Source organism: Oreochromis aureus, linkage group 13 (assembly GCF_013358895.1).
Source record: "Oreochromis aureus strain Israel breed Guangdong linkage group 13, ZZ_aureus, whole genome shotgun sequence".
In the NCBI taxonomy this organism is placed as follows: domain Eukaryota; kingdom Metazoa; phylum Chordata; class Actinopteri; order Cichliformes; family Cichlidae; genus Oreochromis; species Oreochromis aureus.
This window is the reverse complement of record NC_052954.1, coordinates 12,095,101-12,119,123: the sequence shown is the minus strand read 5'-3', so window position 1 is coordinate 12,119,123 and position 24,023 is coordinate 12,095,101. Positions and strand designations below refer to the sequence as shown.

The 24,023-nt window shown below is 39.5% G+C and overlaps 2 protein-coding genes across 3 annotated transcripts; one reads left to right on the top strand and one right to left on the bottom strand.

Annotated features, from left to right (window-relative positions):
* Positions 1-1,620: 1,620 nt before the first annotated feature.
* Positions 1,621-11,748, bottom strand: memo1 (mediator of cell motility 1). The gene is made up of 10 exons (XM_031737574.2): positions 11,443-11,748; positions 11,258-11,356; positions 9,909-9,990; positions 9,751-9,819; positions 9,456-9,568; positions 8,901-9,012; positions 6,298-6,440; positions 6,102-6,178; positions 4,964-5,068; positions 1,621-3,826 (listed from the first exon to the last, which is right to left on the bottom strand). Exons 2-10 carry the CDS (start codon positions 11,316-11,318, stop codon positions 3,695-3,697), a joined length of 894 nt encoding a protein of 297 aa, XP_031593434.1. The 5' UTR covers positions 11,319-11,356; positions 11,443-11,748; the 3' UTR covers positions 1,621-3,694.
* Positions 11,749-14,582: 2,834 nt separating this feature from the next.
* Positions 14,583-21,578, top strand: spast (spastin). 2 transcript variants are annotated; one of them, XM_031737667.2, is made up of 16 exons: positions 14,583-14,968; positions 15,065-15,148; positions 15,223-15,306; positions 15,389-15,549; positions 15,650-15,783; positions 15,880-15,973; positions 16,076-16,150; positions 16,278-16,349; positions 16,442-16,517; positions 16,618-16,709; positions 16,828-16,907; positions 19,919-19,961; positions 20,312-20,391; positions 20,466-20,536; positions 20,631-20,671; positions 20,763-21,578. In XM_031737667.2, exons 1-16 carry the CDS (start codon positions 14,851-14,853, stop codon positions 20,886-20,888), a joined length of 1,431 nt encoding a protein of 476 aa, XP_031593527.1. In that variant the 5' UTR covers positions 14,583-14,850; the 3' UTR covers positions 20,889-21,578. The 2 variants fall into 2 exon arrangements, with proteins under 2 accessions (XP_031593527.1, XP_031593526.1); XM_031737666.2 differs by having other exon boundaries at positions 15,220-15,306.
* The last annotated feature ends 2,445 nt before the right edge of the window (positions 21,579-24,023 follow it).

Genomic DNA, 24,023 nt, shown 5'->3' with positions numbered 1-24,023 from the left:
CAATCTTTGCTAAGTTGTCTTATGTGTACACACAGCACTACTTCAGCCCTTGAGTTAGGGGCCCGTTTTTATGTCTATTTAATCACAAGTCAGTATGAAGTGGCTTAACAAAAAAACCCAAAAAAGTTCCTCTGAAAAAGGTCAGGTACAAGGACTGCACTTAAAATGAATGAAAAAGCAGCCAATGTCAGCCAAAGAAAAACTCCAAAATACCTTCAGAGAGCCTGAGGAACTTTTGCACCAAAAATAATAAAAAATGTCTGGCTCCTTGAAAGCAAAATAAACTTCACATAAAAAGTAAGGAAAGGGCATTAAGGGGATACAATTGAGCTGAGAAGCAAAGTTGAGTATGTGGGTTCAGTCCATAAAATTCTTGCTAAATCTTTTTTGTTGATGCCAAACAGCTTATTCTGCTATTCACTCGTTTGGTGTTATTTCTTCAGACTTCAGTGATCCAGTCCAATAAACTACACCAAACAAGAGTCAATAGCAGAATAAGATGTTTGGCATTGGCAGAGAAGATTTGGCAAGTTTTTCATGTGCACAACCCGCAAATGCATCTCCACGAATGTGGGACCATTTAAGGGGAAATAAACAGGCTTTCCAACGGTATAAGATTTATTGCCAAGAAGCAATGTTACAACAAAGAAATGATCAACCAACCAAGTTAATTAAAAAAATTAGGGGTAACTAAAGACTTAGCATTGCATTTTGGTGGTTAGAATTCTTGTTAACTTCAACTAGTACTATGATTCCTGCTCTAATGCTGCTGGTGTGAAAATGGGATGAGTAAGAAACAAGCAGCGGTTTTCTAGCATCTGAGTTCATTAGTCAAGTCACAGCTACAGGACTTATATAGACACATTTCCTTAAGAAAACCAATTAAATTTGAGTTCAGTGGTCAAATATGTAAAAACTAGTAGAAATATTTACTATAACGTAAGGCAGACTTAAAAAGCAACACAATCTGTAGTAGTTTTGTGCAAATACAAGCACAATCGGCTGCCTTTTTATTAGGTACATTTATAGTGTAGTAAAACTGCTCCTTCCTACTTAAAAAAATATTTAATGATCAATTAGTGCTGAAACAGTCAGATTAGAGTTTATAATATTTTGTCCACTATCTCTCCATTAGTAAGAATGGACTAAATAACAAATAATTCTCAGTATAACAGTACAATTTAACACCAACTCAAACTATAGCCTTGAAAATGACCACAAAGTGAAATCAGTTCCTATCTGAAACAAAAACTTCACTATTGAAGCCCTCACATATTTCACTTCCCAAAATAAACACACTAGTGTTGTCATGTTACCGTGTCCCTCCCACAACCTGGCTCCCCCTGCTGGTGACATTAGCCTTAAACTTGCTTCATGACTGATGTAGTTCATGACTGATATAGACAGGATGTCTATTATAGAAGCTGCACTGTAAACCTATTGTTCCTTTATGTCTGTTAGTTGATAAACTGGGGTGCAAATTAGTGTTTGGTATAAAAAAAAAAACCCACACACAATTTGTTTCAATGTAGTCAGTGATTGAGAGGTTACATGGATGTATGAGATCAGTGTGTTTTCTGTGATTGTAAATACCAGAAGAACGAGACACCAGAGCAGACAAGCTTTTCAGTACATTTTACTCATTTTGTTACATGAATCCTCGGCCTTATCTGAAGAGCCTTTTGGGATGCTTTACCAGTGGAACCTGAGATCAAAAAAACTCCATTAAGGGAGTAGTTAAGTAGTATATTTTTAGGTCTGTGACGTGTAAGTTCCAATTCTCAAACCAAGAAAAGAAGAAAAGAAAAAAAGAAATACAAAAAAACATTTCTAAAAGACAAACAAATATTCATATAACAGAAAATGAACAGTGCTGAGGTTTAGCCTTTGTCTCTCTCTACAGGAATGAGGTGATTAGGAGAAAGAGGAACACCACTCCCTGCTGGAGAAAGGAGATAACAGTTGGTGCCATTTTAGACCAACGGATGACGGAGGGGACAGGTAGAATATTCCTGGTGTGTCGGGCGAGCTGGAGACACCGTCAGGCAATAGGCAAAGGGGAGGGAACACGTGAGAAAAAACAAAACAAAACTCAAGTACACATTCTAAAATAAGACTAAAAGTGAGAATATGCTTTATATGTATATGTGCAACAGTGATAAAAGGCACAATAGCACAGTGTGTCATGCTTTACTAGTTTCCCTTAAATTAGCAATAGAGGTCAAGCCATTCTGGGATTTCATCTTTCAGTCTGTGCCCACTTCATTCGAACAGATGTTGTAGTTTAATGCTGAGTGTGACACCTCTTTTGGTGCCAAGAGGGGAGGGGCTAATGTTAGAGGACTGCTTTACTTAAATAGGAATATTCAACTTTAGCAGCAAAAGTCAGAGAAAAGTGACGTTCCAATCTTAAACGACAGGACAGCAGACACTTGTGTGCTGCCTATTATCATTACTGGTACTGAAAGCCTACATTGCTACTAAGAATCACTGGGGGGTCTGCATTTAGCTTTCACACGCAGTGCACTGGGAAGAGGTACAGATCTTATTTAAGCAAGTCATTGTGGTCTTCAATGCTTTGCCTGTTGTTTAGACAAAAAGATACATTTTGCTAAATGTGTAACAAAACTGTCTTTCTCCTAGTCTGACAGTTCAGTAACTACAGAAAGTCCGGGTGGAGTTGTAAACGGAGACTGGACGTCTCATAGATGGAGTCACGTACACAATATCCACCGTTGATTGTATTTCTACATAACTGCAGTTTGGCTCTAGCATGCTAGAAAGCATGGGATCGTAGTCAGGAAGCGGTGTTTGTACACACTAGTTTACTGGGCAAACTGGCTGATGGCTTTAGAGCTCAAGTGACGACTCGGCTTTTGTTCAAACCTACACACTAATTGAGTAAATATCATCACATCTAAAACTACTGAATAAGGAAAACAAAAGGAATAAAATATGATTAAAATATTGTGTTTAATAAACTAAAAGGATAATAATATTGTTTTTGGTTTTGTACAGTAAGGGGGGTTAGTGAACTTTGTTGGGTGCAGCCCTTTGTTAGCAACTACAACACGTGCTGAGCAATGGTAGTAATTACCTATGACACTGTTTTCAAAGTTTAAATCGCATGTAGCTTGAAGCAGTCAGTCAAAACACTCCATTTTCATCTGGCAACATTTGAATAGTCTCCATTAATATCTGCAGTTTTATTTTAATTCTTATTCTGAGGCAAATTACAAGAGAACAGATCGAGTCCAAATATAAAGATTGCATTTTTACAACTCAAATCTGTTTAGTCAGGAAAACAAAAAGGAACTAAGAGGACTAGTCCTTGCAAAAACCTAAATAAGATTAATTTTTCCCCTCTCATTGCTTACTCCAAGCCAAAACACTACATACTCTTCCCATCTCCACTAACCATTTGCTCCTACAAAATCTCAAAACTGCACTTCAAGCAAAATGTTTCAACCAAAAGCTCTGAGACACACTTCAAACTGGCAGAGAAAAGGCAGAGGAGAGCTGAGGGAGAGACAGAGAAAGAAGACTGTATTGGCTTTGAGTGTCTAGGTCCTTCCTGCAAATAGTGGGCATAACTGGGGGAGGGGGTGAGAGGGAGGGTGTCTGGGTCGGGTTATGGCGATAGATAGTAAGGGCAGGGTGGCGGCGTTGCAGTGGCCCCTGCAAAAAGTTGACCTCAATGAACGATGAGTGCCCCAGCAGCATAACTCACGGAGCTATCCTGCCAGTTCCTGCACTGACTTGATTGGGCGTAGTTCAGGAAAGTGAAGTTCATTTCTAGACCAGACTTCCTCAGCTCAGCCACAGCCTGCAAAACAGCAAAATCCACTTAGGCACTAATTCACATCATGGGACAAGAGTCTTTAGACAAACAACGACAATAACAATGACAGATTGGCTCATTTTAGGGAATTATTCTCGACAAGGACATGAATTTGGATACTGAATGTCAATTGACCATTGGCCAGAGGACCTGAATAGCACTAAGACCTATCTTCCTTATGTTACATCTTAATTTAGCTTTTCCAAATAAAAAAACAAAAAAACAAACAAGAATTATAGTGGTGTCATAAAGAATGGACTACCTGGAAAGCACTGCTTCCAGAGCCCAGAAGGATGTCCTACATTTGGGACTAGAGGTTATATTGAAAGGTTATATTAAAATCAAATAACAGTGTAATATTTCCTGAGGATTTTCTGGCTCATCACCTCAAGATCAATCCAGATTCTGTATTTTCTGTGTTTCTCGTATAGAAGAGCTGATGAGGATGCTGACTTCTTGATTAAAACATGTAGTTTAAACCTCATATCATTTAAGATTCTCTACTTGGGGTTATCAGTCAAAATGAAAAATACAAATAAAGTCAGCAAACAACATTAATTTCATCAACAACTGTCATTTACACACAAAAAATAAACACACAGCAGCAGAAGAGCACACAGGACGCCACTCCTGTCAGCCAAGAACAGAAAACTGAGGCTCTTATTTACGGATGCTCATTGAAATTGCTCAATTTTGGGTTAATTGTTTGATGACAAAATTCATGTCACTGGGACCCAAGTGAACTCACGGATGCAGAAAGTATAATCCTTGCTTAACGGTGTGTGGGGTATTTTCTTGGCACACCTTGGATCCCATAGTGTCAACTGAGAATTGTTTAAACGCCACAGTGTGAGTGTTTTTTCTGAGTATGTGCAAACATGTTGTCATCTGTTTTTAACCACCCATCTTCTGATGGTTGAAGGATAACGTGCAATGTCACAAAGCTCAAATCATCTCAAATTGGTTTCTTAAACATGACACCGAGTTCACTGTATTCAAACGGCATCCACATCCCATTATGTCAATATCCTGAATCTATGTAATGAAGAATTAAAGGGCTTTACCTAATAACAGTAGTGTGAGTGAAATACACTTGGTAAGACTTTTTCCTGAGTTACCTACATTTAGCAGCACTCCAATCGGGTGACGCCCACATATGGTGTTGCGATACTTCTTCAAGTAGTTGGTGAAAGACATGGGATCCAGCTGCTCTATAATGCCCATCCCCTTGACAGACAGAAAGAAATTAAACCTTAAATGTACCCTCATACCTGCAAAAATTTGTAGCTTTTTTGGATAAGAAGACATTATGACTCGACACGACAGGAATAATAAGTGAAATGAATAACACTCATAATGGCTCAGTTCCATTAGGTGTTGCGACTGGCCAAGTAGGTCATGACAATGAATCAGCATACGCAATAAAACGATCTTCGATAAGCGGACTGCAACTGTCATTAATCAGAAACCCTGCAGTGAAAATTAGCTTGGATTTTCACGTTCCTTTTTGATATTCATGTAATATACTAGAGCCTGACCGATATAAGATTTTTCACACTGATACTGATACTCTGTAATTTAAAAATTCTATATATTGGCCAATAATTTCTTTTCTTTGAGACACACACTCATAGTTACACATGGTTATATGTAAATTCGAGTCCTTACTATGATAATATGGCAGTGTAGTTTTTTGCTTTCACAATAAATTGGTAAATGCCCTCTAGTGGACAAATTGTGCATGGTTTTCTTCTTCACTTTTTACATTTTCATTAATTGACAGTTATAAATCCAGATACTGATATCCATAAGTAGTTAAATGGCCAATATCTAAGCCCCTACCAATATAACAATATATCAGTCTTATCAGAGTCCATTATATACTTCACTTAATTGATATACAATTTATTTTGGAGGAGTTTATCATAAAAAATCATGGCCCTACAAAAAATCTATAAATCTTCTCTGCTATTCAGTAGTTTTTCATCATTAAATTTAGTTAATCTTTAACTTGTACAAGCAAATAAACTGTCTCATTAAGGCCATGAGATTTTCAAAATGCCGTGTACAATAAGTTTTATTGGTTGGGTGCGTTTTATATGTGCTTAATTACCCACAGCAGCTGTGCACGTGGCCGATAAAAGTGTTTTTTCTCAGTGAAATAGATCAGATTTAATCTTTTCATTGAAAAAAATTTACAACTACTTTTTTCCCCAACAATTTATATTACATTTTATATCTTATATATCTCAGTAGTTACCATTTTATCAAGATGCTCAATAGACCTGTAGATCTCCCCTTGAGATTCATCATAGTATGTATAGCGAAACCGTTGACCTTCAAGAGAGAAACACACCACAGTACGCAGCTGGGTACAGTCAAGTAATTATGCCATTTAGACCAAATTATCCTTGCATCACAAACTGCTGTTTTCAGCGTTGTATGTCAGTACATACCCCAATGGCAGAAGTCAGATGAGATGATGAAAAGGTTAGAAGGGTCTGCCAGGTATTTGCTAAGCAGCTTCCCATATTCCTGTTCCTTTGACTCACTCAGCGCACCCACCAGCACAGGCACGATGCTAAACTCGTCTTTGTGGCTGCAACATTGGATCACTGGGTTAATAACTTAACTTTTACATGTTAAAAACAACAACTTTTTGACTTTAGTCTCATTGGTCAACATCACTGGTGTGATTTCAACTTTTTTCACATTATGGAATCAGTGAACTCAGTTCAAGTTCTACTACATGATCACTGTTTTTCAGAACCATGAAAATGGCTCTGTCTCCAGCCAACCTAACAGAAGGTTGTATAAATTATGGACATCCATGTGTCCCTGCACCAGTGTGATTCTGGTTTACAATATAGTGCCTGGTGCATACAGGGAGTGCAGAATTATTAGGCAAATGAGTATTTTGTCCACATCATCCTCTTCATGCATGTTGTCTTACTCCAAGCTGTATAGGCTCGAAAGCCTACTACCAATTAAGCATATTAGGTGATGTGCATCTCTGTAATGAGAAGGGGTGTGGTCTAATGACATCAACACCCTATATCAGGTGTGCATAATTATTAGGCAACTTCCTTTCTTTTGGCAAAATGGGTCAAAAGAAGGACTTGACAGGCTCAGAAAAGTCAAAAATAGTGAGATATCTTGCAGAGGGATGCAGCAGTCTTAAAATTGCAAAGCTTCTGAAGCGTGATCATCGAACAACAATCAAGCGTTTCATTCAAAATAGTCAACAGGGTCGCAAGAAGCGTGTGGAAAAACCAAGGCGCAAAATAACTGCCCATGAACTGAGAAAAGTCAAGATGCCACTTGCCACCAGTTTGGCCATACAGGGAGTGCAGAATTATTAGGCAAGTTGTATTTTTGAGGAATAATTTTATTATTGAACAACAACCATGTTCTCAATGAACCCAAAAAACTCATTAATATCAAAGCTGAATGTTTTTGGAAGTAGTTTTAGTTTGTTTTTAGTTTTAGCTATTTTAGGGGATATCTGTGTGTGCAGGTGACTATTACTGTGCATAATTATTAGGCAACTTAACAAAAACAAATATATACCCATGTCAATTATTTATTTTACCAGTGAAACCAATATAACATCTCCACATTCACAAATATACATTTCTGACATTCAAAAACAAAAACAAATCAGCGACCAATATAGCCACCTTTCTTTGCAAGGACACTCAAAAGCCTGCCATCCATGGATTCTGTCAGTGTTTTGATCTGTTCACCATCAACATTGCGTGCAGCAGCAACCACAGCCTCCCAGACACTGTTCAGAGAGGTGTACTGTTTTCCCTCCTTGTAAATCTCACATTTGATGATGGACCACAGGTTCTCAATGGGGTTCAGATCAGGTGAACAAGGAGGCCATGTCATTAGTTTTTCTTCTTTTATACCCTTTCTTGCCAGCCACGCTGTGGAGTACTTGGACGCTGCGTGTGATGGAGCATTGTCCTGCATGAAAATCATGTTTTCTTGAAGGATGCAGACTTCTTCCTGTACCACTGCTTGAAGAAGGTGTCTTCCAGAAACTGGCAGTAGGACTGGGAGTTGAGCTTGACTCCATCCTCAACCCGAAAAGGCCCCACAAGCTCGTCTTTGATGATACCAGCCCAAACCAGTACTCCACCTCCACCTTGCTGGCGTCTGAGTCGGACTGGAGCTCTCTGCCCTTTACCAATCCAGCCACGGGCCCATCCATCTGGCCCATCAAGACTCACTCTCATTTCATCAGTCCATAAAACCTTAGAAAAATCAGTCTTGAGATATTTCTTGGCCCAGTCTTGACGTTTCAGCTTGTGTGTCTTGTTCAGTGGTGGTCGTCTTTCAGCCTTTCTTACCTTGGCCATGTCTCTGAGTATTGCACACCTTGTGCTTTTGGGCACTCCAGTGATGTTGCAGCTCTGAAATATGGCCAAACTGGTGGCAAGTGGCATCTTGGCAGCTGCACGCTTGACTTTTCTCAGTTCATGGGCAGTTATTTTGCGCCTTGGTTTTTCCACACGCTTCTTGCGACCCTGTTGACTATTTTGAATGAAAGCGCTTGATTGTTCGATGATCACGCTTCAGAAGCTTTGCAATTTTAAGACTGCTGCATCCCTCTGCAAGATATCTCACTATTTTTGACTTTTCTGAGCCTGTCAAGTCCTTCTTTTGACCCATTTTGCCAAAGGAAAGGAAGTTGCCTAATAATTATGCACACCTGATATAGGGTGTTGATGTCATTAGACCACACCCTTCTCATTACAGAGATGCACATCACCTAATATGCTTAATTGGTAGTAGGCTTTCGAGCCTATACAGCTTGGAGTAAGACAACATGCATGAAGAGGATGATGTGGACAAAATACTCATTTGCCTAATAATTCTGCACTCCCTGTAGTATAGGAAGTCAAGGAAGAGAACAGAAGTAACAGAGCTGTTGTACCTTATTCACTTTTGTCAGAAACAGTCAGGAAAAAGCTTCAATTTGTCAGACAGTTCCCTTTAAATGCATAGATTGATTCTTTACTTGAATGAATGTCACTCTCAGGTGCATTACCTCTCCATGGCTTTAGCAGTGTAAGGCAAGTGCATTTCAATACTGTGCTCATCTTCGTCTGTCTGCAGACTCATTCTCTCAAACAACCCAGTTTTCCAGAGGTCAGCATAAACTGAAAGAGACAGGTTCAACAAAGGTTCATAGTCACGACTACTGATAAAGTCAGTGAGATTAGAATTCTGACAAGTGCCTAGCTGAGGAAAATCTAAATAATAAAAAAAAGCCCTGACCACAGAGTCAAGGCAATGTCTGGTCGCTGGAGGATCATTAAAAGTGTATCACCTGCCAAACTGGCATAAGGCCTGTATGTTGGAGCTCTGTGCTTGCTTCATTTCACATTTTTAAGAGCAATGACTCCAAAAAATTTGTTCTTCTCTTTGCTTTTGGCACAAAACATGTACTGAAATTTATACTGTAAATGTTATCCAAACTGTCATGGTACTACCTCACATCACTGCACATCCTCAAAATACCTTTCATGAGGATGTGCAAAATGCCTATAAATAAATTATAGCACAAGTTAAGATGTAAGACATATTTGAAAACAGTGAATACCCTTTTGGTCGATTCTCAGGTCATAGAGGGGTGTTCTATAGATGTCTGCAGGTGACAGGGCACAGCGAGAGAGGGGCACATGGTGTGAAGGTCCCAGGATGAACACCCTACGACTGAAGGGCAATAGAACTTTATTTCATTAGCTGTTTTCGCAAAAAGCACAGCACCAACACTGCTGTACTCTGCTATCTACACTCACATCTGCTCAGTCTGTGGAAAAAGTGGAATTAAGATAAACAATCATGCAAAGCATCTTCTTAAATGAGGAAGAGAGCTAGAAAACTGAATCACTTACGTAATAGAGGGATCAACCTGCTTGTAGGCATGTGCTGCACAAGCACCACAGTAAGTATACCCAGCATGGCTACAAACAAAAACAAGCCATATTACAATTAAGAAGGCATTCAACACATTCAGAAGACATTTTCTTTCCGTTTGTCATAGTGTGCTTACGGTGCTATGATGGCTCTAGCGGGTCTGATGGTGGACTGTGCTTGAGACAGCCAGCCTTCTAGTTGTGCATTCAGCTGGGATCCTGAAAAAGTTTTAAAAAAAAAATGTATGCGTATATATATTTCACTAGAACAGACTAACACTAGAATAAAGAGGGGTCACAAAATCAAATGATAACTGTAGAATCACTTTGATAAGGCTATAAGCATTTTAGATCCCTACCAATGTCTCACTGTAATAGCAATGCACTGGGCTGAAATCCAGCTGTGACAGCAGTTCATTATTCCTTGTCAGTTATTTTGGAAGGGGAAAGAAATGGATAAGAGCCCATCTTGACAAAGCCTAACATAGTATTGTCAATCTTTTATATGCTGGGCAACTGTTATTGTAAAGCTGGAGCTCATTATAATGTGTCATAATCCAAATTTAACCTTACTAAACGTGGTTAACTACACTGGAATACAATGCCTATATTAGAGTATAAACTACTTGTGTTCATGTTTACCAGTGTCAATAGTTGACAACATTAACAGCACACACAGCTGAATGATTTGTTAGAAAAACAACCAGAATGACGGTAATCAATGTTAGCTCAGCATTTGTGGTTTTGAGTATTTATCTGCTTTGTCTCATGTTCATCATATGTTGTCTCAAAAAGGACTGTAAATGGCAGCTTCTAATGGATTTTCGGGCAGCCTTTTGGAATTTAATAAAAAAAAAAAGAAACTAGCGTACAGCTTGTGAAATGGGGGAAGGGGTGCAACATGAACCTTCAGCTTTCTGCCCTGCCCTACCCAATCCTTTGTTCTGTGGCAGGGAGCATTTGTACACATAACTTAAGCGGGTCAGGGGCAGACACCAACAAGAACACAATAATGACAATAACCGCATAAGTTAATGTAGGCAATCAGCTTCGGGAAATCTTCAGTGTAGCTGGCTAGCTAGCACGTAGGCCAGGAAGTTCTGCAATATTAGCCAAGTTAGCGTTGGTTGAGTTGATAGCGTGTCAAAAATGCTTTGTTTTGACATTTCCACGCACTATCCGAGGAGGAAGTGCTGAACACGTTCAAACCAATCGTACACCTAATGGGATAATACAGAGACGGCAGTCAATAACAGTTAGTTAGCCGACTTTTAAAAAAAAAAATCGGATGGACTAACGTTACAGCCCTGACACTGGGTATCAATTTCTGCGGTGGCAAGCCACCAGGAGCCCAGTTACAAAGCCAGTAAGTTACGCATAATGAGAAGCCTCAAAAACTAATAGAACACAAAGCATAAAACAAACAAATAAGACTGCCAGCTAGCACACAGTGTGCTAACGCGGATGGTGCTTCGTTGACAGTTACCCGAAGCAGAATACCAGCTCCCGGCGTGACTTGCTTCTCTGCACACCACTCGGTTCGACATCTTGGTTCCCAAGCCGCCTATCTTGGTTTGCTTCACTCCTGTCAGGCGAAAGATTAAAAACAAAACTCCAAAATCCTGGGTTAACTACCCGAGAGAAGAAACCAACGCCTGCTAGCTGACTTGCCTGAAAAGACAAAGGGCAGTTCGACTGGAGAATCAGCAGCTAGCTGGCTAACAAGCTCAGTGTACCGTCAGATGGCCCTTGTGTTGTTACCGGTTAATAAGTTAGCCAGGAGAGTAGCTAGGGTCCGTTTGTCATAAAGTCTGTTAATATTAGCATGTAATGCAGAAAGGCACGAATTACAGAATGTGTGTAATGTGCCGATATGAAACACCCAGAACAGTAATAATAAAAGAAGCGATGTCACAGTTGGGATCTGAGGATTACAGACTTGTCTGTCAAGCCAGGCAAGGGGCGGGTCTGAAAAGAAAATGTTATCAAAGAGACGTCAGAGCGGTCCGATTGGCTGCTTGATTGTTCATCTTTACATGATTGGTTAAAAAATCCAGGAGGCGTAGCCGTTAGTAAGATGTTGTTTGATTGTGAAATTGTGCTGTCCGTCAGGTGAGCGGGTACAGCGTGGCAAAGAAGCAGGGACGTCAATGGGGCATCAACCAAAATGTACCTATTTCTTTTCTTAGCATTGAAAGGAGTACTTTTGCTACCAATGACTGTAGAAAACAGTCATTTCCACAGTCATTGTTTGCTATCATGAGAGAATTGTGAATGTTTACAAACTAATTGCTTTTCTCATGGATTTAGATTCAATTCAACTATTTATACAGCGCCAAATCACAACAATAGTCGCCTCAAGGCACTTTATATTGTAAGGTAGACCCTACAATAATACATACAGAGAAAAACCCAACAATCATATGACCCCCTATGAGCAAGCACTTTTATGAGGATGGAAGGAAAAGCTCAGTTTTAACAGGAAGAAACCTACAGCAGAACCAGGCTCAGGGAGGGCCGGCCATCTGGGTTGGAGTGAGAGTTGGGGTGAGAGAAGGAAGACAAGACAAAAGACATGCTGTGGAAGACAGCCAGAGATTAATAACAAGTATGATTCAATGCAATGAGGTCTATTAACACACAGTGAGTGAGAAAGGTAACTGAAGAAGAAATACTCAGTGCATCATGGGAATCACCCAGCAGCCTACACCCATTGCAGCATAACTAAGGGAGAATTCAGGGTCACCTGATGGAGCCCTAACTATATGCTTTAGAGAAAAAAGGAAAGTTTTAAGCTCAATCTTAAAAGTAGAGATAGTGTCTGTCTCCCGAATCCAAACTAGATGCTGGTTCCATAGAAGAGGGGCCTGAAAACTGAAGGCTCTCTCTCCCATTCTACTTTTAAATACTGTAAGAAAACTGGATGACAAAAGACAAAACTTGTGTTCTCTATTTTCAAAAGGACAGTCTAAACCAGAGATGTCAAACTCATATTACATCGTGGGCCTGCAGTCCACTTTAGTCTGTACCAGAGAAACTGCCTTTTTTGTTAATGGAAAGATGTTTTAATAACATATTTAATCCCTGAGCTATCTTAATATAGGAAGAAGTGAAATTTCAACAGTATGTCTCAGTTTTTCTGCATGATAAAGAAATGCTGCCATAGTGAATAAAAAAATACTGTCAGTGCAGCACTTTGGGCTTTTTACTGTGGACCCACTGTAAAAAAAAAAAAAAAAAAAAAAAAAACCTCTATAGTACATTGTGGAAAAAGCATTATCTTCTGTAACTTAATTGTTTATCTGTTACTCAGTTCCTGTGTATAGCATGAGTGGCTATGAGGGAGGTCTTTGTCTATTGGAAAAGCTGTAAAACTGATAAAAATACAGCTAAAAGTCCTTTTAGCAGGAGATCAATATGACAGAGCAAACAGACAATAAGATAAAATTGTTAACAATTGTTTACTTTTGTCGCTCCTGCCCCAGACACATCTGTCCAGTAAGTGGGCTGAACATTCTAACAACACAGGTGTGAAAACCCTGTTGAACTTGAGTTCGGTCAGCTTATTGGCTTATTGGTCAGACACATCTGCTTTATTGGCCAGATGTGTTTGGTGCAGACTGAACATTCTAATGTGCTTTGTAGTGGCGCATTTTTGTTTGCTTGGATTTCCTCTGTGTGAAAAGAGCTTATTTATCAGCTTATTTAGGTATGAAAATGGCCTTTAAAAGGAGAAGAGACAAATGACACTTAATCTTGTCCCTCCAAAACCAAAGCCAGTTTCCGAAATCCACCCTGCAGATGTTTCCAAGGATATCTGGCCCTACTATGCTGTAAAAAGTACATTATGTCCTGTGAAGACATTGCAGGACAGTATTTGGAAAAGTGCTTCAAGAAATTGTCGACTTTCCTGCTTTAAGACCTGAGGTTATTCCTTCTAAATGTTTTTAATTCTGTTTACCATAATTATGCTCCTCAGATTTATTTTCTGTTTAGCTTTTGGGTGTTGGATAACAATGAACACTAATGTTTGTCAAAATAGATCTGTTTCACTGTAGGTGGTTTTGTGGGACTGACATAACTTTTCTGCAAACATTTAGATTTGTGGTTGAGTCTTGTTAAAGTGAGACTGTGTTCTCAAACAAAAATCAGCATCACAAATCAGTATGAGCACATTATTACACTAATACGAATGTCTAATGACAGTTATTTATCTTAACATACTTTTAGCTGGTCTTCAGAGTTGTCTCACTGATCTTCAGTGGTTAGTCTCGTGCCAGCACTGGTGGGTCGTTACACCTTTTGTCCATCATGGGATAGGAACAAGTACTTATCAAATAAAGGTGTAGTCATGTTGTTATACCTGAATTCAGTTTTCATTAAACCATATGGGTGCAGCACACAACACGGGTATTGTGATAAGAAATGGGTGGATCTAAAAGAAAATGTGGAATTAAAAAAGACTGAATGGCTAACCCTTCCCCTTTTAAAAATGTAATCTTGAAGCAAATAGCTGCCATGTTACATGCTTTGTTTTTTGTTTTGTTTTAAAGAGAAATAGTAAGTGCACATTATTAAGGTTTTAGATAAAAAGATTTTCAGTGTCCCGGAAATATGCACACATAGCATGCTTTTAGTCTGGAATTCAACCGGAAGTTACTTCTTGTTCTATATAATTTTTCTTTAATAAAAAGGAAATTACGTAATTTTTAAAAAAAATTGGCTTTGCTTCTTTTGCGTTACTTATACTATATAAGAGATAAAAGAAAATATGTTTTTGTTTTTACCTATAATTAGTGTATGGGACTAATGGGACTGTAACGGTACATTCATGAGAACGAGCTCTGCGGGCGGGGCGGAGTCTGTCTGGGTCGGTCGGTAAACCGGAAGCTTGTGTTGGAAATGTTTGTGTTGTCACGAAGCGCCAGAATTTTTATTCTATGAAGTTAAAGCGTTGTGTTTTGTCCCAAAGAAAGAGGACTGCATCACCTTTAAATGCGATTTAAAGCCTAAACCTTTTCGTTTATGACTAGCTTACCGTGTTATGACTGAGAACAGGGGGTAAGTAGCGCGAGAGTAATGTCGACCAAAACAAACGCAAGTAAGCCCAAAGACAGCGCTGAAGTTATAAAAAACATCCACAAGCAGGCGTTTGAGTATATATCCAAGGCACTGAAGATTGACGAGGACGACACAGGTTTGTTTATTGTGTTATTAATTTTTATTGAGTTATTAACTGCTGTTGTACGTGTGCAAGAGAGTAATAAACGCCTCATCCTTTCTGTCATAACAGGAGAGAAGAAGGAGGCTGTGCAGTGGTACAAGAAAGGGATTTCTGAGCTTGAAAGGGGTATTGCAATAGAGCTCACTGGGCAAGGTATTACAAATACATCCAGGTATGCTGTGAGCTGTCAATCAGCTGTAACTTCATACTCAGTGTATTTTTAGCAGGAGAGCAGTATGACCGAGCAAAGAGACTTCAGGATAAAATGGTCACCAACCTCACCATGGCAAAAGACAGGCTTACCCTTTTAGGTGAGTTGGCCTTGATTATTTTTATCAAAGTAATGTAAGCTGAGAAGGCATGCTGAAGATCATCAAATGTCTTCCTTCACAGAGACGACACTGGCCTCTAAAAGGAGAAATGACCCCCAAGGGACATCACGTCATGCTCTTCCACAGCCAAAGTCAGTTCCTAAAAGTCAACCCGCAGGTGTTTCCACCACCATCAGACCCTCCACTCCTGTAAGACCTTCATCAAGACTAACTGATGCAAAGGTTTGTGGTTTTTTTGGTTATTTAATAGTGCAGGCACATGCCATTTGAAGCTACCTGTCTAATGTGTAATGCTTTCTGGAACAATCTTATTCCTGCTAAGACAACCGCTCGGGTGGGAAAAACTCAGAATGGAAGACCAGCAGCTGTGAAACAGCCCCCGAAGAGGGATATGAAAAACTTCAAGAATGTGGACAGCAAGCTGGCCAACTTAATTATGAATGACATTGTAGACAGGTATCAGAAGCATCACAATCAACAAGACATTTTTCCCTGGGTGAAATTTAAAAAAAAATTATTGCACATTTAAAATATTTCCTCTGTTCACTGCAGTGGAGCGACTGTGTCATTTGATGACATCGCAGGGCAGGATCTGGCAAAGCAAGCACTTCAAGAAATTGTCATCCTTCCTGCCTTAAGACCTGAGGTTATTACTTCTAAACTTCTTCTGTCTGCTTACCATGAATATACTTTCAAAGTTTTTCTTTGTTAAGATGCAAAGGTTTTTTTGTTACATTTTCCTGTTTAGCTCTTTACTGGTCTGAGAGCTCCTGCACGTGGCTTGCTTTTATTTGGCCCACCAGGAAATGGGAAGACCATGCTCGTAAGTTCATTTTACAGCACAACAAATCATATGAGTCACGTTTTAAACTGTTTTGTATTTTGCATATAGCTGTTGATAGCCCTCATTATCCTCAGTTGAATCACAGCCATTTATTTCCTCTTGCAAGGCCAAAGCAGTTGCTGCAGAGTCTAATGCAACATTCTTCAACATCAGTGCTGCTAGTTTGACCTCCAAATACGTAAGAAACACTTTTAACAGTTTTTAATGAGTTCTCTCTGCCTACTAGTTCATTTTTTTCCTTCTAAATGTTTCATGTCGTCACCATCACAGGTGGGAGAAGGCGAGAAGCTTGTACGAGCACTGTTTGCAGTTGCAAGAGAGTTGCAGCCCTCAGTCATCTTCATCGGTGTGTGTTACACTAAAGAATAGATGTGCCTTAAACACCAGTCTATCTCAAAAATTTTCAGCTCATGAATAAACCTCACTGTTTACTGTTTGACACTCAGATGAAGTGGACAGCTTGCTCTGTGAAAGGAGGGAGGGGGAGCACGACGCCTCTCGCCGTTTAAAAACTGAGTTCCTCATTGAGTTTGACGGGGTAAGTTCAGAAATTTGTTAAATAGAGCAGAGCTCAGAAATTCACTCATCAAACATCGTCAGAGGAGCTCAAATCCTAGTTAACTTGGAGAGCCCTGGTGTTTTCTTCTGGGTTTCAGGTGCAGTCAGGAAGGGATGACAGGGTACTTGTAATGGGAGCAACTAACAGGCCCCAGGAGCTCGATGAAGCAATATTAAGGTATGTTATGCCGTTCTACATTAACATTTCCATAAATGTTTAAATCCTGTGTAAAATACAAAAGAAAAGCAGAATGCATCAATTTTCAGATCTCATAAAACCAAATTTTAACATTTGAAAGTTTTGCAACTACATAGGTAACAGGTCAGTAAGAATGATGGGGTGTAAAAAGATCCTCTTAGAGAGCTTTCTCAGAAGTAAAGATCTGCAAAATACTGTCTACAAATAGTCTACAGTTTCAGAACAATTTATAGTATTGAAAACTCACATCTCATCATCTACAGCAGCGGTCCCCAACCTTTTTTGCGCCATGCACCGGTTTAATGTCAGACAGTATTTTCACGGACAGGCCTTAAGGTGTCACGGATAAATACAACAAAATAAAATAATACGACCAAGACAAAAACTGGTATTTTGTAAATGTAATAATAAACGCAAATTCACTGTGTAGTTGTGTAACTTTATTAGCAGTGTCCTCCTGAAATGCACCAACAACATTGAGAGTAACATCCTCCTCTCTGCCCGTTCATGCTCTCTGGTCGCTATGGTAACGTGTAAATATTTCTTTCAACTACATCACGGGAAAAGACCCAGGGAAACCAAGTTAACGATAAAAACCCTGAAAAGCATAAATTTAACACCCGACCCTCAACTCTCGCAGCCAAATGACTCACGGATTGGTACCGGTCCGTTGCCCTGGGGTTGGGGACCGCTGATCTACAGTACATAAATCTTATTAAAAGTTTCAGAGAATCTGGAGAAATGTGTGCAAGTGACCAGGCTGAAAATCTACTGAATGCGTGAACCCTCGGGCGGCATTTTATTAAAAACAGAAGTGATTCTATCAAGGAAATCACTGCTTCCAGAAATGATCTGTGAACACAGTTTGGCTTGTCAGGGCCAAAGTTCATTTAAAATGGATCAGGTGCAAAACTGTTACGTGGTCAGAGGAGTCTAAAGAGGAGAATGGAGTATCTGGCTTGTTATCAGCAATCAGCTCAAATGTCTAATGGTATGGAGATGCATCAGCGCCGTGTGGTGTTGGAAGTTTGCACATCTGGAAAGGCACCATCAATGCTGAAAGCATATACAGGGAGTGCAGAATTATTAGGCAAGTTGTATTTTTGAGGAACAATTTTATTATTGAACAACAACCATGTTCTCAATAAACCCAAAAAACTCATTAATATCAAAGCTGAATGTTTTTGGAAGTAGTTTTTAGTTTGTTTTTAGTTTTAGCTATTTTAGGGGGATATCTGTGTGTGCAGGTGACTATTACTGTGCATAATTATTAGGCAACTTAACAAAAAACAAATATATACCCATTTCAATTATTTATTTTTACCAGTGAAACCAATATAACATCTCCACATTCAGCGACCAATATAGCCACCTTTCTTTGCAAGGACACTCAAAAGCCTGCCATCCATGGATTCTGTCAGTGTTTTGATCTGTTCACCATCAACATTGCGTGCAGCAGCAACCACAGCCTCCCAGACACTGTTCAGAGAGGTGTACTGTTTTCCCTCCTTGTAAATCTCACATTTGATGATGGACCACAGGTTCTCAATGGGGTTCAGATCAGGTGAACAAGGAGGCCATGTCATTAGTTTTTCTTCTTTTATACCCTTTCTTGCCAGCCACGCTGTGGAGTACTTGGACGCGCGTGTGATGGAGCATTGTCCTGCATGAAAATCATGTTTTCTTGAAGGATGCAGACTTCTTCCTGTACCACTGCTTGAAGAAGGTGTCTTCCAGAAACTGGCAGTAGGACTGGGAGTTGAGCTTGACTCCATCCTCAACCCGAAAAGGCCCCACAAGCTCGTCTTTGATGATACCAGCCCAAACCAGTACTCCACCTCCACCTTGCTGGCGTCTGAGTCGGACTGGAGCTCTCTGCCCTTTACCAATCCAGCCACGGGCCCATCTATCTGGCCCATCAAGACTCACTCTCATTTCATCAGTCCATAAAACCTTAGAAAAATCAGTCTTGAGATATTTCTTGGCCCAGTCTTGACGTTTCAGCTTGTGTGTCTTGTTCAGTGGTGGTCGTCTTTCAGCCTTTCTTACCTTGGCCATGTCTCTGAGTATTGCACACCTTGTGCTTTTGGGCACTCCAGTGATGTTGCAGCTCTGAAATATGGCCAAACTGGTGGCAAGTGGCATCTTGGCAGCTGCATGCTTGACTTTTCTCAGTTCATGGGCAGTTATTTTGCGCCTTGGTTTTTCCACACGCTTCTTGCAACCCTGTTGACTATTTTGAATGAAACGCTTGATTGTTCGATGATCACGCTTCAGAAGCTTTGCAATTTTAAGACTGCTGCATCCCTCTGCAAGATATCTCACTATTTTTGACTTTTCTGAGCCTGTCAAGTCCTTCTTTTGACCCATTTTGCCAAAGGAAAGGAAGTTGCCTAATAATTATGCACACCTGATATAGGGTATTGATGTCATTAGACCACACCCCTTCTCATTACAGAGATGCACATCACCTAATATGCTTAATTGGTAGTAGGCTTTCGAGCCTATACAGCTTGGAGTAAGACAACATGCATGAAGAGGATGATGTGGACAAAATACTCATTTGCCTAATAATTCTGCACTCCCTGTACAGGTTTTAGGGCAACATATGCTCCCATGGCATAATTTTAAGGGAAGCCCTTGCATATTTCAGCAAGATAATATTAAATTGCATACTACATCTATTAGAAGAGCATGGTTTCATAGAAGAGTCTAGGTGCTGAAGTGGCCTGCCTGCAGTCCAAACTTTTCACCAGTTGAAAACATTTGGCACATCATAAAATGAAAAATAGGAAAAAGGAAGTTAAAATGGGAAATTGTCTCAGTTATGTTTTCTATATTCTATCATGAATAGAATATGGTTTTATGAGATTTGCAAATCATTGCACTCTGGCTGTATTTACATTTTACAAAGCAATTTGTAAATACAGTAAATATTTTTTGTTTGTTGGAGGATGACTCACAACCATTTGTTGTTTTTTGTTCTTCAGGCGCTTTGCAAAAAGGGTGTATGTGACCTTACCCGATGAGAAGGTATGTACATAGAAAAATATACATGCACAAATGTACTGAAATAAATAAGTACTTTTTGTTTTTTTATATGTGAGTATAACTTCATGCGGCGCAAAAGTATTGCTCCTTTCATTATTTTTTTTTTACTTACTTTTTACATTTTTTTTGCATATTTGTTTCACATATTTTAGATCATCAAGCAAATGTTAATATTAGATAAAGATATCCTGAGTAAACACAAAATGCAGTTTTAAAATTAATATTTCATTTATTAAGGGAAAAAGATTATCCACACCTACCTGGCCCTGTGAGAAAAAGCAGTTGCCCCTTAAATCTAATAACTGTATCTGATGTAACTCTTGTTCTTCCAGACAAGATTTACGCTGCTGAAAAACCTTTTGGGAAAGCACGGGAGTCCACTGAGCCAAAACGAACTGTCCTGTCTTGCAAAGTGAGTTCCACTTCTGAAGACTTCACAGGGATAATTTTATGTCACTTTGCATTAATCCCTCAATTTCTTCACAGAGTGACTGCAGGATATTCAGGGAGCGATTTGACAGCATTAGCCAGAGATGCTGCACTTGGCCCAATAAGAGGTACGAGTCTTTTATCATGCTGGTCACAGAGTCATGCATACTTCCATAATGAGCTCAACCAGTTTAATGTTTATATGAACTTTGCTTTGCACAGAGTTGGGACCAGACCAAGTCCGTAATATGGCTGCTACTGAGGTGAGAGAACAGCTTTTTTTTAAGTACTTCCAATACTACATATGTCTCCTTTGTACTGTTTGTACAGTTATACTGTTGTGTATATCCACAGGTGCGCAACATTAAGAAGAAAGACTTTGAGGATTCTCTGAAGCGAATCAAACCAACTGTTAGTCCAGCAACTCTTGATATGTACACCAAATGGAACAAAGATTTTGGTGATACATCAGCAGTTTAAACTCACTCACCATCTCACTTGGAAAAGAATCTGAATTTAAATCAAATTTGTTTACCTTTATTTCCTCTAAAGGTAACTGAATTGAATTAAACATGGAATAAACCCTAAAGCAATAATGTTAAAGCAATAATGTTAAAGCAATAATGTATGAATGTTGGGACATTTGGATGCATTATCAGATCCTTTTCTGTTTGACAGAAGGAATTTGCTAATACGATTCTTATGGGGTTTCTTGAAACTGTAATTTTACACTCCTAAAATACTGAATTGCTGCTTGAAATTGTAATATTTATTTTTGAAAACATCCTGTAGATGACAGCTTTCCACTTGCCTCGGAAAAAGAAGCAAGTCAATCTTGAGCGTGACCTCGCCTTTTTTAGATGACATCATTTAGTCACCTGATACTCTGACACATTGATGGTTCTGACTTTAACACTCTCTGTGCCTAGATGCATAACACGAGCAATAATTGGGAGAAGACTTGCCTAAGTGGGCTTTTTTGTATTATAAATTTGTTTATGAAGGTTTTCCATCTGCACTAGTCATCTATAGATATTAATACTTGTATTTGACAACTGGAGACTCAGTAAACTGCTGTGTTGTTACAATAAGCTGAAAATTATTTCACTGAGCCAAACTGCAGTGGTGGTTTCCCACTTTCCTTCTTCAATAAACGCATTCATTACATTACATCTGGGTTTTTGCCTTTAATAACAGAAATTTGATAACTATCATAAACAAGCAAAACTCATGTCACATGTATCTGAGTCACAATAGCAGCCCTGTGGTGCAGTGATTAACATGTTTGCCTTACATGTGAATGATTTCCTTTGCCTTAAGGGATTACAAGCTGGTGTAGTCCTGTGCTGAGCCCAAGCTCTGATAAATGAGAGCTTTGTGTCAGAAAATCTGTACGAAATCAAACACGAGCATCTTCTGCTGTGGTGATCCCTGGGGAAGTAAGGGAGCATAAAAGATTAATATCAGCAGCACTACAGACATGCCCATGAACTTAATAGCAGCTTGTATCCATCTTTCTAATTGTTACAATATATGTTATCTTCTAGTTATAATAGATCTAAAATATTAATGCTTGCAGGAGTGAGGATTGTAGTGAAGTTCTCACTTCTAATAAACATCTTTGACAGACCTGAAGACCTGTGAGGTGAACTAAAGAAGAATGAAGCCTTTTGACGTACTTCACCCTTGTAGATAGATGGTGCTGCAGATCTGGTTTTTGCCCGTTCCACACTACTTTCTGCATCTTCATGCTGCATGTTTTTAGAGCTGTCAGATTTTTTTTTCTTTTGCCTGCAACCAAAGTTATGTGGTATGCAGTAAATTGCTGTTAATAAGAATAAAAATCATGTTCTGCTGAGCTGACTGTCGGGTTGACAGATCGGTGAAGTATGCAGTTTTCATGGGTGTGCGCAACAGTGCGAGCATGTATGCAGTCAAGGTCGTAAGTGAAGTTATATTATGCAGCTCTGTGGTCAAGACCTCTTATCCGGGCGTAACTCCGCTTATTCAGGAGGTTCCACCTGTGGGAGCTTTGCTGATTCAAGTTAACGTAAATGCTTGTGGTTGACTGTAGATCTTTTTTTAAGTGCCCTCCAATCTCTTTCACTGTAAAAGTGTGCTTAAATTCCAGCTCTCTCCCTACGGCCCTTCCTATGGTCAGCTGGCGGTGTTGCTTTTGGTTTATGTGGCCGAGCAGCTGCATCATCTGGTTCCTGCAGTTCTGTTTGCAGACTCTACATATGCAAACATTTTCTGCAGTTAATGAAGTTTTCTCAAGCTCTTATGAGTTTTATTTCCACACTGCTTCAAGACTTTTTTAAAAATGGGGGAGAGGGAGGCTAAAATGCAAAACATTAACTCATAGAGCTGCAACCACACCTAAGACTGCTCTCTTTCCCTCAGGGGAGATTTGTTGGATGGAGTGAGGATTTTTTTATTTTTATTTTTTTGCATGTCATGACTGAAGAGCTTCTTTCATGATGCCAGACAGGAATGAAGAGCGTTAGGGTTTAGTCATCACCTGTTCCCCCCCGCCGCTGTGTACTCTTCCCCTGAGATTATTCTGGACAGTAAACAAATAGATTTTATTGCAGACTTGTTGCAGGACTATTTTATGTTGTTCTCTCACCTTGCAACTTAGAAGAGTAGAAACTAAAAACCTGCAGCTTGTAATTGCAACATTCCTACAAGTATTTTTAATAGCTTGTAATTACAGTACAAAGCAATTATATGTTCACATTGCGCATTACTTGTAGCAGGCATAAGACAGAGCTTTACTGAGGTGGTCTAAACCTATAAAATGACTGACAGCTTCCCTTCTCGACTGCGTGTCAGCAGGCCTCCATCCACAGTGGTTCATTGATGCTTTGACCATGACATCCACTTAAGGGAAAACAGCATTGGTGATCATTTGATACCTCCAGCTAACAGCCCACCCTGTAGAGAGTAAAACAGTTAGCACAGTGAGGATCTCTCTCTGACTGAGCAAACAGTGACTGGTGATTGTTTCTTTGAGTTGCCCATTAACAGCATGTGGATGGGAGAGTTTTGCAAGGAGCAACTACACGTGGCTCGCTTTAAGGCAGTTTGGGTTGTAAAGGATTGCTTTTGCAGTTTGAGGGGGACTTAATTATTACCCTGATATAATTTATCAGTTGCCCTATTAGCTGCTAAAACTCCAAAGAAAGTTCAAACTAACTGTGTACAGCACCATATTCAAGAGCTGCTGTGAGCTCAAATATTTTTAAGAAAAGCCTGATTGTAAATCATTTGAGCTGGAGGGAAGTTCGGTGATGTTGTCCTTGGAGTAAAGATATGGTTTAGGGCTTAAACACTGGAGAGCCTTCAAGACTGAGCTGTATCCACTTTCCAGCACTGGCTTTTTCTGTATAACCAACTGCTACACCCTCTTCATAACTTCATTTACCTTAGGAGTGTTTCTCTTTCTCTCTCATGGGAAGCTCAAAACCAGGACTAATTATCTATCCAAAGGCAACATCTGTCCTTTATCAGCCCATTTATTTTTCTTGCACACTGTTATATATATGTATATGTGTGTGTGTGTGTGTGTGTGTGTGTGTGTGTATCAGTGGGTGTGTTTGCTAAGAACAAATG